The sequence below is a fragment of the Anoplopoma fimbria genome, unplaced genomic scaffold, assembly GCF_027596085.1.
Source record: "Anoplopoma fimbria isolate UVic2021 breed Golden Eagle Sablefish unplaced genomic scaffold, Afim_UVic_2022 Un_contig_13721_pilon_pilon, whole genome shotgun sequence".
NCBI classification, from domain to species: Eukaryota; Metazoa; Chordata; class Actinopteri; order Perciformes; family Anoplopomatidae; genus Anoplopoma; species Anoplopoma fimbria.
In genome coordinates this window covers 20,659-37,567 of record NW_026554466.1, presented here as the reverse complement: position 1 = coordinate 37,567, position 16,909 = coordinate 20,659, and the positions used below count along the sequence as shown (strand labels likewise).

Sequence of the window (16,909 nt, the reverse complement as noted above, 5' to 3'; positions counted from 1 at the left end):
TGTTGCACTTACTGTATTTGTATCAGTTTGCTGCACTTATTGAATTTGTATTTGTTTACTGCACTTATCCTATTCGTAGTAGTTTGTAGCACTTACTATATTCGGATTAGTCTGTTGCAATTATTGTTTTCGTAGTAACTTGCCTCTGCACTATACTTTTGCTCTGGCTTATGCTTTAAGATGCTTGTTTAAGAAAGGAGATGCACTTACGACTTCTGGTGACTAGTAGTTCTCTTGAATACCTATGTTGAATACACTTCCTGTAAGTCGCTTTGGATAAAAGCGTCTGCTAAATGACTGTAATGTAATGTAATGTAATGTAATATGGATGAATTCCTATTCAGGAATAGTGGGCATCTTAATGGCATTTTGAGTCTAAATCCAGATTCTCAACAGGAATTTGTGTACGGTGTTACATACCTCTACTGGAGGATAGTGGTCGTAAAGCAGATACCAAGGCCTCGCTCTTGGGGCTGCCTGACCAGGTAGTGGTCTGGAGGAAAAGGATGAAATGTTTGTCTCCCTTTAACGTCTCTTGAGTCCGCTGGCTCCACCTTCATTGTCTCCATACATTTGCCTAGAGCCATGTCCTCTAAGGAGGAGAAATGGGTACATTTACCAGTATCGAACCCTTGGATAAATCTCCTCAGTGCTTCCTTACTGAGGACATAACCTGCTCCTCCACTCATGTAGCCCTGACTGATGAAGGGGGCAAACCTTCTGCCCAGGTACAACGGCTTTTCTGGATCATATCTGGACAAGGTGTAGCGTAGATTCTCTACGACAACGAACGTGTCGTCGTCTGCTTTCAGGAACCAGTCCGCTTCGTCCAGGTGGTGCTTGTTTATGTACTGAAAGGCCCGGATGGTCTTCCAGTACAGGTTGTCCCTCCCCACTCACGTTCAGCTTCACAGTGGGGAAGTCCGTCTTGACGGAGCTCATGTACAGCACTTTGTTGCAGCGATGGGCCCACGTTTCCCTGACGTGCTTGGTCCGGGGTTCCAAGTTCTTTGGCCCCGTCATGATCCAGCACAAGATCCGCGTTGCGCTAGAGGAGTAAGCCGCTGAGCTCTTGTTCTCGACTGGAGGAAATGAAAACAAAAAAGTATCAGAAATTTGTTGAGGACACTTTAGAACGGAAGTTTAAAGACCAACAGTTCTCATGGTAACAATACTGTCCTTGGTATCTGCTTTTATCACAATACTCTGATTATCATGGCAGGGTACGATATTCACCATGGCTCAATGGCTTGATGGCCACAAAAAGCAACTCTGTCACCCCCAAATATCGCCAAGAGGTGGCCACCTGTGGCCATCAGGTTTTGTCAGGTCTCCCTTGGGAATTAGACAGCCTGTCTCAATGAGATTCAAGTTTTGTTACACTAACACGTCTTGTGTCCCGATCCCCAGTTTGAGAACCACAGGGCAAGCGTAACTAGCTCCGCCTTGACAAGCTACAACAGTCAAAATACTGCTTGCATTTCCAATAAAGTTACATAAGAAGAAGTCACTCAGTACTTTTGATCATTTAAGTACGTTTTACTGAAAATACTACTGTACTTTTACACTCTTGTATGCAGGACTTTTAAGTGTGTGAGTAGTTTGACATTGGTACATTTACTACTATTAAGGATATGAATATCTCTTCCACTACTGGTTGGCTGTCAATCAATACCGTCAAAGCACAATATAAGCTGGACCTTGATATTTATTTTATTTAGGATGAAATGTTTCAGATTTAACTCCCAACAATGAATTATAAATCACATTTTCCCCATGCAGACTGAACTCCCAAAAGGTAGCTTAAACACCCTTAACCCTCATCCTAACAACATATTGAACAAACATATTTAACATACAAGGGCTACTGAAAATAATAAGCTACTGACAACCAGCATTGCATAATGTATTTCTTGTCAAAACATTATTTAATTAATGTCCTCTGAAGAAAAAAGATTATTAATATTCATGTAAATGTACAGTTATTTTGCATATTGTGTGAAGCAATAGACAGAGTGCATGAGGAAATGAGCGTCTGCTGGGTAGAGTCTGTCAGTGTCTCCTTTAAAGTGACCGATACTTTATTTGAAGAGCCATGGCAAACATAGCTGAATAAATACTCAGTAAATGACACAAAGTCACCAGGAACAAATGGATTGACAAGTCACGGAAAATGGTAATGATAGAATAAATAAAACAAAACAGTATACGAACTGGGTTTGTGGGGACCCCAGTCAGTAGGATGAGGGATGAACAACCGTTTAGTTATTCTTAGCGTCCACACAACTAAATCATCACACCTAGGCTAACCGTAAACCATCGGCAAGGTATCATTATCATCATTATATTATTATCAGAGCAGACTGTATCTGCTGAGGAGACTGAGGTCCTTTGGAGTGCAGGGAGCACTCCTGAAGACCTTTTTTGACTCTGTGGTGGCATCAGCCATTTTTTATGCAGTGGTCTGCTGGAGCAGCAGCATCTCGACAGCCGACAGGAAGAGACCAAATAAGCTTGTCAGGAAGGCCAGCAGTGTGCTGGGGTGTCCACTGGATACGGTGGTGGGAGACAGGAGGATGATGGCCAAGCTGTCATCCCTGATGAACAACACCTCCCACCCCATGCGGGACACCCTGGCAGCTCTGTGCAGCTCCTTCAGCCACCGGCTGCTTCACCCCCGGTGTGTGAAGGAGAGGTACCGCAAGTCCTTCCTTCCTGCTGCTGTCAGACTGCACAACTAACTCTGCTCCCAGCAGACCACATGACACTAAACACCTGTGCAATACAAATACACTGTGCAATTATAGTTATAATAGTTTTTTTTTCTGTCTGTAAATATAATATTTCAGTTATTGTTGATTTCTACTGTTTTTTTAATTTCATTTTCATTTTATCTTGTCTTGTCTTTCTTTTACTATGTATCTTTACTATGCACTTTACCCTATGCTGCTGTAATCCTGCAAATTTCCCCACTGCGGGACTAATAAAGGATTATCTTATTTTATCTTATCTTATCTTATCTTATCTTATCTTATTGTAACGGACTGAGTGACATGTAATGTTGAACTTGTTATGTTATGACTGTTATTGTGTTCACAGAAATATGTTGTTCAAGGTAAGTGTAATAGTTATTGCATTTACGGAGTTCAGGGAGTCAGTGAAGGTCTCATGACGTGTTTAGCTGTCAAACCTGTCAGTCATGTCAGGGGTTAATTGGAACAAGAGAGTAAATGTAAAAAAAACAAATATATAGCCCATTGACACTGATAGACCTTGTGTATAATAATATATATATATATATATATATATATATATATATATATATATATATATATATATATATATATATTATAGAACAGGCCGTTGTATAAAGAATATGGATTAGATCAGTGCCTACCTGTGTGCACATGCTGTTGGACTTCATTCTTGGCATTCCTCATGAAGTAAGGGGCTTGTTCTGTTGACAAGTACGAGTCCAACAGTAAGCGAGAGGAGAGAAACCCCATCAGGAGTCCAGTGGTGAACACTAGATGAGACGTAATGGGCCTCATCCTCCTGATTGACCTGCCGGACACAATCGCTCACTGCTCCATGCGCACGGGGTACTTCTCCAGTCACTTGGTTCAGCTGCCAGCCAGGACACACGTGACAAAATAATGATGTTCCCGGGACCAAGGATGATCCTCGAGCTGCAGCTCTCTCTCTGTTTGTCCTGTCAACTGCTCTGGCGCGCGGCTGTTTCCACTATATGTGATTCCATTGAGGCGGAGCTCAATGAAACCAAACCCTGTAAACACAGACGCCTGGATGTTAAACAGTAGCTGTTATTCTGGTGCTTTGAATACAAACATGCATTAACACTTCGGGTGAATAGATATCGCCATGAAACGTCAACAGCTGATTATTCATTCATTAAGGCAATTATGAGTAATCTGAAACCATGTTTGAATATGCTAATGAGGCATTCTCTTATTAAACATATGCTAATTTAAATACAATTCCAGTACAGAAATCTCAATTTGGGATTAAGCCAGGTTAAATTAGTCAATTATTGTTTGGGTCAAAGTCATTTGTATATTGGTATAGACCAGGTAAAAAAACAGAGTCATTACCAGTGGGTAACCCTGGGTTCTGAAAAGTGAATCCAATGCAGTAATGCCTCAAACCTATATTCTCTCTATTGACCAGCAGGGGGCGACTCCTCTGGTTGTATAGAAGTCTATGAGAAAATGACTCTACTTCTCTCTTGATTTATTCCCTCAGTAAACATTGTAAACATGAGTTTATGGTCTCGATCTCTAGTTTCAAGTCTTCTTCAATACAGCATGGTGTTCATTTAGTAAAGTATGATCCATTTAGAGTCAAATAGAACATTAAGCAGGGTATGCTTTAGGGCGGGGCTACCGTGTGATTGACAGGTCTCTACCATGGAGTTGTCCAGTCAGAGAGTTTCTATGTTTTAATCTTAGAACTGTAATCCTTTCACAGTGGGTTTTCACTCAATGAAAGTTAACTGTGATATTTTCTACACCTAAAAATGTTTTATTCAGCGTTTGGTTGTACACAAAATACGTCCACCTCTCCAGCCCAAGGCTTGTCAACAACTCTGTTTCCACACTTTTTTTTACCACTTTTATTATCTGTGATAAACATTTTACAACATCTTTCAGAATATCTGTATTTTTCAGCACTCCCACAAGCAATGAACAAAATTCATCAGGCGTTTAACACAAATATTCAGAATGTTAGGTGAAATATGATATAATCTTACTAAATAATATTTTGTTTAACAGGGGTAAGGTAGATCATCATTAGTCACTTATACCGACGTTGTTTTTGGCTTGTATTAATTGACTGCTTTTGTGCCGTAAAACCGACAGTTTCCCATTCCTCCCTTAGCATATCTTCTATGTCTTTTCCCCAAACATTTAATCTATCTGATGTTGACTCTGCTGAATGTGTTGCCAATGGGTGATACTATCTACATATGTTTCATTTACCACCCCCATTTTTAAGTTATTAGTTTTCTCAATAATTGATAGCTGTGGTATGGCCATCATTTTCTTATATTTGACGTTATGAAACTTCTTATTTAAAAAAAATGAAAAAAATGTTTTGTGGAAATTTGTTACTTCTTATACCCTCCAAATCAGGCTCCAAAATTACCTGAATGCCTTCTGCCTCTATTTTGAATCCCCCATCTACTTTGCCAAGTTTAAATTGACCATTTTGCCACATAGGAATAAATTGTGACAAAGTTATAGTTTTACAGACAAGTTTATGCAATGTATATCAAACTGATACAGGTTTTTTTTGGCTGCTTTTTCAGTGTCCTAACATCTGAGGACTATGAATCTAGCATTATTGGTAGATCTTAAACAGATTTTTGTTAAGGGGTTACCCAGTTTCTTGGTGGTGGAAGTGGGAGCAATTAAAAGAGATAAATGAATTGGGGCAAATTAGACATTTAAATTAGATTTATCCAATCATTGCCATGAGCAAATGAGACCACCGATCTAATGTCTCTATCACTATGTCCACCAGATGGGTAGAGTTTATGGAAACACTGCCACCATGTTTAGAAGTTATCTTAACACCCAGGTATTTAAGCCCACCTGTTACCACAAAGGATGTATTTAGAAGTTAAGCCTTTCTTTTAAATTGATAATGCTTATTTAGATTTGTTAATTCCATGTCCAGAGAAGTCACCAAAGTTTTCAGTCAATCTAATAAGATACAAAGTACTTTCTCCAAATTTGTTAAGAAAACAAATCCATCATCAGCGATGAAAGATATACAATGTTCTGAGTCTCCTGAGAGTCAAAGGCGTTAAAAAACGTATACATTCATTAGTTACAAAGGGATACATTCAGTTCAAGTTTTTACGACAAAATGACACTGTAAAGTGAGGGCTGTATTATAAAGTGTTGTACTGTTAAAGAACAGAGGGAGTTCCCAAAAATGTCTTTGGCCGTGAATTGGCCTTCAGCAATAGACTCGCACACAAACTTATTTTCAATAGGGAGTGCTGCACCAGATAACTGCATATGTGCACATGTGTATTCATGTTTGGAATAAAAATGATAATGCATGTAGTATGAACCAGCAACTGAGCTCCAAAAGGGTTTTTAAAAGAGCCCTGGCACACAGGGCCCGGGTGTTGCCATTTTAACTGATGACCCTCTTCCACGCACACCCCCAGTATCTGCTCCTGTAAGCAACAGGCAGACAGGGCGAAGACGGTCGACATAGCTAAAAGAGACGGGACTCAGGTTTGGGATATTTTTAAAAAAGTGAATTTTTGACTAGAAATGAAAAAAACACATATCAACATTAGATAAATTGAACGCTAATAGAGGTCAACGAAACATAAATAAACTCATAATACATCAAACTGAAATGAGTGACTTAACTGACCTTAACAAAAAGACAAAATTAGTGACGGGAACATACTGTATGCTAGCCATGCTATTTAAGAGACATGAGGGCTGGACAAAACATAACTAGGTTAAAGGTGCTAAATTCCATTTTCAGAGGGTCAATATACCAAATGGCGTTTGCCAAAATGCTAAACTCGAGAATTCTAAACCAATGGGTGACATCACCCTGACTACGTCCTCTTCTTATTAACGGTCTATGGTAGTGACCAAAAACAGAGCTTAAAGAGAGTGACTATTAGACTCACGTTTATTATGTATACACAAAGGCAGGAATTCAAATTGCAGGATATTATTCAGATACTGATATGACACTTAATGGAGTCAGAGTTGTTTGCTTCACACACAGGGAGAATGTCAAGCTTGGACAAAGAAATTCAAAGAAGTACATTGAAAACCATATTGTTCATGTCCTGCTGCTGAAAGCAGGAGCCTCGGTTTATGGTAGTACTTCAGGAAACAACTGCTGTACTAGACAGTGACATGAGCACATAAAGCGGTTTGGCAGGCCTGATAAGATCAAGTTTCTCCACAACGATGCACAATGAAAGTTTCAGCCCATCAACATTCCTGTTGATGATCTTGAGGAAGTCTATTGTTGTTGTTTTTTTCTGGTTTAGAAACAGAAAAATTGTCTTGCAGTGAATCTTGTTGAAAACAAAACTTTGTGAATCTTGTTGAAAACAAAACATTTGCTATTGTTTGGACCGTGAGTCCTAATATTTTTCTGCATATGGCACACATTTTTAAAAGTGTGACCACCTCTGCCCTAACAAAACAACAAACAAACAAAGCATTAGAGTGTGGGGAGAGTAGTCTCTGGACCAAACACACCTACACAGTCTGTATAAGAGCCTGAGCTTCCTGTGTGAAAGGTGATGAGGGTGTCTGCATACACGCCATTATGAAGCAGGAGTTGGAATGAGGAAAGCATCATGGGTAATAAACAAATAAACGGGATTATAGAGAAAATATGTTAAAGTCTGATGTTCAGTTTATTGAGTAAAAAAGGAAACTATAATATTTGGAGTGTATCATAGAAAATATATAGATACCCATTGTACAACTCAGATTTTTTTTTTTCTGCGGAACTGTTGCTCTCGTCCAGTAGGTGGCGGTAATGTGCCCGTTAGCTAGCTAGCTAACCAGAAGAAGAAGGTTCATTTCCGGGATAAACAAGGACGTTTGTTAAATAACTACCCTTGCTAATGCCGGTGTTCTGTCTCTACCCTTTACCTCCGCTTGGTCAGTCACTGTTTTGAAATATATGACTACTATTATAAGTGTTATTTAAGTAGACACCGTTAGAACCTCTTAGTTTATGTATGGCGGCCTCGGCTCACGTCTCCACAGTCCGGTGTCTCTACAAGAGGATTCTGGTCCTGCATCGGTTCCTGCCGATAGACTTAAGAGCCCTCGGGGACCAGTACGTGAAGGACGAGTTCAGAAGACACAAAGGTGCTGCACCCGAAGAGGTGAAGGGCTTCATGACGGAGTGGGAGGTAAAATGATTCCACGCACCAACCAAACCCCATTCATAAATCTCTCAATTAATAAAAAAAAAGTTTCCATGATTGTAGTTTGGGGCCCCGTTATACACTTCACTTAGACCCACATTTTCATCAGTTTCTACAGTGAATTTAAACGCCACATCTACGATAGGTGGACTGAGCTATTTAAATGCTGCGCTTTGGATTTATTCCCAATTAACACCAAAACTGTCCAACTGACCAAGTATCAAGTCCTTTTACTTTCTTTTTTTTTTTAGCCACATCACTAGCTAAACACAAACTGAAATAAGTTTGTGCTTATTTCCCTTTTATTGGTAAAGTTGCCGATTGCATAGTTCATTCAAGGAAATGTCCATCTAAATTCATAGGAAATGACTTTTAAAATAAAGCCTTATTGTTTTATTTCCCGAAATAAAAGTTTACGTGCTGTTTCAAAGCACGCTGTTGGGAATATTTCTAAAGAATTCTGGGGGGAGAAATGATAAATCATCTATTTATTTAACTTAAAATTTGTCAAATTGAGTTTAGAAATACGTTTAATCAACCTATAATTTGTCCTGTAAGATGTCAATTGTTGAATATAAAGTCCACTTGGGTTGCCTTAAAAAACAGATTTCCCTGTAAAATGAGGACATGACCTTCGTGTTGTTTGAGGGGCTGATGTCTGCACCAAAGGTACTCTTTGACTTGACCAGTCCTCAGTTATGTTGGCTTTGATGGCCTTTGCATTCCCGGTGTGTTGTCAGTCCATCGCCACATGATGGCAGAGCAGCTTCAGTAAACAGATTGGAACCTAAGAAGTAAAAGTATACTGAATATTCATATTTGGGTTATAACTTTCACTGAAATGGTCACAATGTAAAGGATGTAACTGCGTAACATGTGTTATTGTTGAACCAAAGATACTTTATTATTTTGGGATCATCAGACTGTCAGTGAATGTCTGTGGGAAAGTTTAACAGAATGTGGAGCCGAGCCCATCCCCCTTTAAACTATATAGGATACATTTCATAGACCATCTGATCATATTGGCAAATATATCCTAGCATAGGATCAGGGAGATGTTGCGCTTGAAGGTTCATTATTGTTGTTGGAAATTGTAGTTAAGTAAATCTTGGTACAAGGCCCATTTATTTGGAACTTTCCAGAGCTTTCAGCCACAGTAGAATATCATGAGTTGATTAGTATTGTATCCACAATGAAAACTTATGTCATAAATAAGTATACTAATTGGCTAATATGTTGAATTAAGTTTATTCTTTAAATAATGTAAAAACATGAAAAAATATTCTTGAATCAGCAGATATGCATCTTCTTCACCAGTATTCTAGTGATCTAGTCCAGTAGTGTTTTTCCTTTGCCTTGTTTTTGTCTGTATTTAGCTAAGTCTCTTTTCCAATGTAAGTCTAGGGTAAAAAGTATTTCTCGGTCCGTTGGCATCATGTGACGGACCCTGAATTTGTATTTCACCGTTTGGTGCCAATGTTAAATTTGCTTCAAAGAGTGGCGTTGAAGACCGGAGACCTGAACATGCCGCTGTGTGCGCACCAAACAGCATCAGCCTGTGAAATACTCTACTTCTCTACTATGTTGCAGCTGCAGTCCAGAGTACAGTAGCTCGTTTTGCCCGTCTGCTCTCTATTGTATTACAGAGACCAGAACGAAAATACACTGAATTCATGTCAAGAAGAACCTTGTTTTAAGTCTTGTTTTGATGCAAGCATTTGCAAATTAGCAGGAATTTAGCACAAAAATAATGATTATCATTGTCATTTCATACCATTTTTTTCTTTTTATATTAATTAACCCAGACCTAATCTGGTCTGATGTGAAAGTTTGCTGAAGCCTGGGAGAAACCTCAGTGGTGTTGGCGTTAGACCACAGTGCCTGTGAATACCAGCCTGGCACCAGCATCAGACCTACCTGCATTCATGTGCTGATGGGGGATCAGTATATATTTGCAACTCGTCCTCCAGTTCCCCAAATAATCATGAGTGTGTGCCAGGTCCTTTTTTTTACGTCACTACGGTGGAGAGCCAATGTTTTCTGGCACAATTACACACTGCTGGGGGAAGGTAAATCACCCATCTGCAGCCAATTTATCTAATGAAGTAGATGGTGATTGCAGCTGGATTCCTGGAGGTTCTTTTGTCATTGTCATAGCTGTGAAGCCACCAGGGAGGAGGTAGTCAATTTCATTATGCCTCACTATATCAGTATGCATTGTTTTCAAACCCAGAGTCCATTTGCATTGGTTATAATCAGGGATGAGTGGCTTTTGTTATATTTGCACACTTCTTTGGCTGTATTTCAAATGGAAACATTACAAAGCAAAACTAAGTTTGACTAAAGCCACTGGGAGGCATTTGTTTCTGGATTTGGTTGGAAATGTACAGAGTAATGACTGTAAGGTCTCTGTCTAATTGTTGTAACCTCTAGCCAACCAAAACAACAAACCAGCCAATGTGGTCCATGATAAGTTGGTGGGGAAAAGTCACCTGTGCTGGACTGCTGGCCCCATGGGGACACACAAGTACCATTATCTTCCATTCTCTACCACTGTTTTCACTGCTTTCATTGAAGTTCTTGGGGGAAACTTTGATGTTTGTAATGCTGTATCCAGAGCGCCACGTTAACAAAGTGGGGTGCGGGAGAGGTCATTGGTTTTCTTTACCGTGAAAAAGTCGTTTTTGAAAGGCTTAACGCCAACAAATGTGGATTGAAGTAAAATATCTGGTTAGATGTTTAGTCTCCCAAGACATCTAGATGTCAGTAGAATGCAGTATTTTCAAAGCATGTTTTATTGACTCGCAATAGCAACCACAGGGTGCTGGGAGATGCCGTGAGCATGGCCAACCCGAACCCAAGGCCATGTGTCTGACAGGGCAGCTCATAAGCTTCAGTTGCTACAGCCAGCATCAGGCCTCTGCGATGGCTCTGGCATGGACACAGAGTTTGAGGCCTTTTTAAGAGACATCCCCCCCATGCTTGGGTACAAACTGCTGACATACTAGTTAAGTCAACTTGGGGAAATTTCCCGCCAGTATATCTGCTTAAACCGCAACATACAGGTGTTTTCCAGGGCTGTAACAAAAAAAGATTCATTAATAAGGTCTACATTCCTTACTTGCTGAACCGTATAGGAAACTTGATTTGAATTGCATTCTATTTATATTCACATGTCGAAATGCATGTGATGTACTGTGCAAAACCATTTAAGTTCTACTGGAATTTCAAAGTCGTCAGATCGTTCACGTCGTACTGTTCACACTACAACTTGCTGTCTTGTAATTCGTAATGGTTAATGTGCTTCTATTTATATAGCGCCATTTTTTTCTTCCGACCACTCAAAGCACTGTACACTACATTTCAACATTTACCAATTCACACGCACATTCACACACTGATGGCACTGCCTTTGTGAACAGTTTGGGGTTCAGTGTCTTGCCCAAGGACACCTTAATTGGTAGACCTGAAGTTGTTATGCGTAGCCATGCTTGTTGATGTTGTCCTCAGCACGTGTTTACATTATAGCTTGTTTCCACATGTCTTTATTAATTCCTCTATGAGGACCAGTCACTGTGATATGTGTTATGTGTATTCATGCAGACATCCACATACAGTAGGTGCGACAACACCAACTTAAGTCCTTGTTGCAAAAGCAACACAGGTAGGCCAGGGGCAGGCGATCCCTCCGCCAACTTTCCCCTCAGCCTGTGTCCTGTGCTCTCATTGGCTGTAGCTCCCCAACAGATCCAGATATTTGGCATGCTTGTTATCTGTACCGCGTCTGCGATGCGTCTTTGACCAGTTCATGTATAGCGCTTTGAGCTCCGATATGCAAACGCCGAGCCAACGCGCATTCGCCTCTGATCTTTGGCTTTTGTCCGGGCTAAAGTCATGTTGTGTGAACAAGGCATTACAGTACACGTTACATACGGCTAATAACAACCAGAGCTTATTCACACTTTTGTCATTGTCCAGTCCAGAGGCCAGGATTGACTTTAGGGCTGTTTTATTGAGATACAAATAAAATTATTTCATTTATCAGGATCCCTGTTAACTTCAACGAAACAATGTTTTTTTCTCTGTGCGGTCCAATCACACACTACATTAGTAGACAACACACAAATCTTATTCCCACACGTCGTACCCATTTGCACCAATTACTGTATTTGACAGCTGTTGTAAATACGCCAAATTGTAATATGTAATGATTATGGCAGAGCCTTAATTAAACAAACCCTCCTCTTACTGTTTACATAGTCCTCTTCTCCTCTCCGTCCATTCTGTCAAAAAGAGGTGAATTTTCACTGTATCTCGGCTTCCTCAGAAAAATACAGAGGAGTGGGAACAGACGAGGAGCAGGACTCAAAATGAGATTACAAGCACTGAGTGTTCAGCGTGTAATCCATTTATTTCAGAGGCACCCATGGGAGTTCTCTGCTACTAATAAATCTGCTCCGCTGGGCCAAACAAGTTTCCCCCAAAGAGACAGAGAAATGTGTTTGTAGGGCACAAAGGAGAAGATGAGGGAGTACTGTAAATAGGAAATAAAGTGATGTTGAGACAACTGGAGAAAACCACCTGTTGTGAAGGTTTGTCTTACGGTGTTCTATTTTTTTTAATTAATATTATTTGGTTAGCGGTGCCAGCAACGTCTCTCTCCTGGCGTTTAAGATTGGTCAGTCTTTTTACATATTTTCATCAAATCTAATGAAAGGATCACATTGATACTTAACCCAATAACAACACAAAACCCAAATATTCTATGGGCAAAGAAATAGTTTTGGATCACATGTCAGACCCGGTAATACCACCGTTCGCAATAGTCCGTGTCGATGTGTCCTTGGGCAAGACCCTAAACCCCAAATTGCTCCTGACGACTGTGCCATCAGTGTATGAATGGGTGTGAATGGTTGAATGATGACATGTAGTGTTAAAGTCCATTTAACATTCACACACATACACACACAATAAGTTAAGAGACATTCATTTTGACGGGACGTTGTATTTTGAAAAGCAAGCGTACATTGATTTCTGTTAGCGGACCAAATGTGAACATAATGGGCGGGGTTGGCTCTAGATTGTATTGTTTAGGACGCTGGTTAAATAATTATAAGACCTGAATGTGTCAGATGTTTTTTGGCTCCGTCTGTTTAATCTTTACGTATCGATAGAAAAATAGCAGCTGTGTGGGCCCCTGGTGACCCGCTTATAACGCCAGGTCTTCCCTGTTAGACCTTGACATTGGTACTCTGTTTGGAGAGTTTGAGCTGCTCCCCTTTGGACGGATGTTCAGACTCTGACTTGAGTTACAATAGTGTTCCTACACAAAGCAAATTTAAAATGTACTTAAATGAGTGTGTGGTTCAAACCAAAGGAAAGAATTAAACAAAACACTGATGACTGCATGACTCGGGTGACTTTCCCAGAAAAGACAGCAGGCCTTATGCTCCACTTTCCCCTTTAGGATTCATCAGATTTGCTTCTAATAAAACCAAAGTGATGATGTTCCCAGAGGCCTTCACATGGCTCAATCAGTGACGCGGCAGACCCCTGTTAATGTTATGTATGGAGAGGCAATAAGAACACATGCATATACTCACCCAGACTGTTCCAGTGAGTCCTTGAATTATACAGTCATAAAGTACGAGCATGCCAAACTGTTGGCGTGATCCTCTGCATATACTCAGTAAGCTGCCTCAGGGAGGATATTTCCCTTTGGCAAATGTTCAACATAATTACATTATGTGCAGGGAGAAGCCTCCCAGATGAACGGCTCCTTATTGCTCGGCAGTGGAAGTGTTCGGAACGCCCAAGATGCTCTCTGGATGGGCAAACATCAGACGTTCGCCGTGCGCCCTCTGTTCAAATGACGGATGGCTCTCCAGAAGTGAAACAGACGGAGGTGGACCGCGGGCCTGCTCGGGATGATTCACATGGAGTTCTGACAGCTATGACTTATCATACACGGGCTAATAGGTTAACTAGCCGGTTCACTCCGTAAGGAAAGGAGATCTATGCGTACAGATCAGCCCTGAGCCATACCCATGCTGTAAAAGAGGAACATAACCTTGAGTTTACTATATATTAGTAAGCATTCATCTTCTTCCCATTCAAGGAGGACTAATTGTGATGGAACAGGGGAGAATTAGAAATGTAGTGATATTTCTTCCTGGAGGATCTCTGACACCATCAGGGCTCTGCCACATCTGTCCCTGAGCCACATCAGTCAGAGTCAACCATCACTTTGCTTTTATTCTAAGAACATCTGTCTGATCTTTGAGGAAAAAGTTAAATGCTTGCAAGAGATCACTGAGGTTGAGTGTTATTCCAAATATTACTGGGTCCTGTACTTTTCAGGTAATAATTGTCAACTCATTTTCATAGTTTTGGCTCTGATCATTTTAATGTTAATGTTTTCAAGATATATGCCTGAATTTGAATATACTCCTTCAAAAATACTTGATTTCTAAAATAATGTGTTTTTATCATCTACAAAAACAATCATGGACACCGTCGTATCATATCATATCATGATCACAACATACAAAATTAATATAAGCCTTGATCTATTAATTCCTGATCAATGCATACACAGAACCAAAGCTAAAGTGCAGCTGATGTCGAGAACACATTGGTTAATGCACTTGAATGCATCAGTTGGAAACAATATAAAGGGTCTGATACACACAAGACTCATTGGAAGGTTATTTGTTTCCAAAAAGAAAAAGTTTATCACAGAGTTACCTTTAAACCTTGTGCATAATTTTAAAAAGTTGTCCTTAGGGGACAAACAGTCCCCCTTTTGAGACTGCTGTAAAAATACTTTTTATTAATATTAATTTCCACTTTCACTGAGTGAATAATAAATAAATATTTTAACCAACTCATTTTCTGAATTGTAATCATTTTAATGGCAGTTTGTTTACATAATGCCACTGATGTTTTTTGAGGATTTTTTTAAATGAAAATTTAAAAACAATATCACATTGTTTTTGTCATTGATGATCAGCTGCATTGATTTTGCTGCATTGCATCAAACACTGCTCCATATTACAGCAGCAATGCCCCTAGCAGAAACGAGGACATTAGCATAGAGGATCAATATGAGAAAATTGCTTAATGTGGTGGAAAATAGTAAAACTAAAATGAAAGCCTGATATAATAGAATGCAAAATGTTTTACTGCAATGGCTGTGAGAGTTAAAAAAATGTCTGTATTTTGGCTACACGGTTTATTATAGACTTATTATAGGAGCTGAGGTTGAAATATTTGCTTTATGCTAAACACTGCTGCTATTCCTGTCTGTGTCTCAACCCCTCCTCCAGAACTACAAGGACACCCTGCAGACCCAGGTTCTGGACTCGGCGGGGGAAGGATACGGCTCGGTCAAGTTCGGTGCCAACCTGTCGGAGGGGAAACTCGGCAGCTTTCAGGACGACCAGATAGGTCAACTGTACGAACTCATGCTGGAGTCCTCCAAATCCAGCAGACAGTTTGACATCCAAGGTGACAGCAAGTGAAGCAGCAGGCCACAGAAACCAGAGGCTGGGACAAAAAAACAGATGGTGCTATGATGGATTCAGACCATTAACATATTACCTCTGAATGCTTCAGATGAGAAGTGGTACTCAAAGGCCGAGTAGAGGCATTTAAGAATATTTGATTATATTAAAGTGCTGTGTAATAGCTCCGTGTTCCTGTGCTTGTCTGTAAAAGCGCTTCTTCGTGCTCCTCCACGGGTGCATTATGGTGGCACTAATTAGTTTCGTCTGTCAATTTTTTTTTTTTTTTTTTTTTGCATGAATACAAATGGGAGTTTGTTTGTCTCGGTGGATGCACCCAGAGCTCACATCAGCGACGCTTCTTTCAGCCTCAACGCCGATGTGGCCATCTTCGGGGTGAAGCCACCATTATCCATGTGGAAATATGAGCACATGAATTCATGAGCTGGGGGTTTGGGGGGGGTGTTAGAGCTAACTCATGGTAGCTGACGCATCGAGTTCAGACATCACAATGATTTCTCAAGAAGAAGAAAAAAGATTCTTTGTCCTGGATCCGTTCCAGATATAATGCTCCTCTGAACCCTTCTTCTCTCTTCTCATAGCCATTGTTTCAATTGTCCTTTCAAATATCTGGAGAAGAACTCATGTCAGATATTTAGTAGTACTTAAATTCTTTATAATGCTCTCACAGCCAGGGGGCAAACTCTGCTTCTGACAAGTGAAGTGAAGTGAAGTGCCCTAAAGCTGCATTCTCTCTAATGTCCATCAGGGGGCGACTCTGGTTGTATAGAAGTCTATGAGAAAATGACTCTACTTCTCTCTTGATTTATTCCCTCAGTAAACATTGTAAACATGAGTTTATGGTCTTAATCTCTAGTTTCAAGTCTTCTTCAATACAGCATGATGTTCATTTAGTAAATTATAGTTAATTTAGGGCTATCTTGTGGCTGCTACCAACGGCCACTGCTGCTTCACCCAGTCCACAGACCAATGGGTGAAGTCACTATGACTGTATTCACTTCTTATAAACAGTCTATGCCATGGATGCTGGGGGACAGTCAGAGTCGGGGTTGCTGAGAGAAAGTCTTTGTTATGACATCATACTTAATGCTGCTAAATGACGTTCATGTTTTTATGCTTCTTTTTGAATGGCCAGAATCATTTATATTTATTAGCTGTCAACATGTTACACTTATATGTGTGCAGCTTTTTGGGATTAAAGCTGAGCAAATGTAAAAGTCTTTGACTTAAAACTATGCAATTATTTTTTACCCATTATTATTATTGGTAGTTAAATAGTTATTTTAATATTTACATATATCACAACCTTTGTCTAAACATTTCAATCGATTGCTTATTCTGTAAATTAAAATATTCAGAAAACAGATCCAGTTCCGCCTAGCATTTTACCCAAATGACTGGTAGATCTGCCTTTGCAGAACCTGAACAT

General features: G+C 40.0%; 1 protein-coding gene and 1 pseudogene across 1 annotated transcript; one reads left to right on the top strand and one right to left on the bottom strand.

Annotated features, from left to right (window-relative positions):
- Nucleotides 1-375: 375 nt before the first annotated feature.
- LOC129088638 (glycoprotein-N-acetylgalactosamine 3-beta-galactosyltransferase 1-like) lies at nt 376-4,166 on the bottom strand (annotated as a pseudogene).
- Nucleotides 4,167-7,599: 3,433 nt separating this feature from the next.
- On the top strand, nt 7,600-16,765 carry LOC129088636 (succinate dehydrogenase assembly factor 3, mitochondrial-like). The gene is made up of 2 exons (XM_054595974.1): nt 7,600-7,939; nt 15,283-16,765. The coding sequence occupies exons 1-2, from the start codon at nt 7,763-7,765 to the stop codon at nt 15,475-15,477; spliced, it is 372 nt and encodes a 123-aa protein (XP_054451949.1). The 5' UTR covers nt 7,600-7,762; the 3' UTR covers nt 15,478-16,765.
- Nucleotides 16,766-16,909: the final 144 nt, after the last annotated feature.

Excerpts from the sequence above, each read along its gene's own strand:
- LOC129088636 (XM_054595974.1), top strand. The coding sequence starts at position 7,763 with ATGGCGGCCTCGGCTCACGTCTCCACAGTCCGGTGTCTCTACAAGAGG. Across the intron at positions 7,940-15,282 it reads GCTTCATGACGGAGTGGGAG|AACTACAAGGACACCCTGCA; the intron begins GTAAAATGATTC and ends CCCCTCCTCCAG.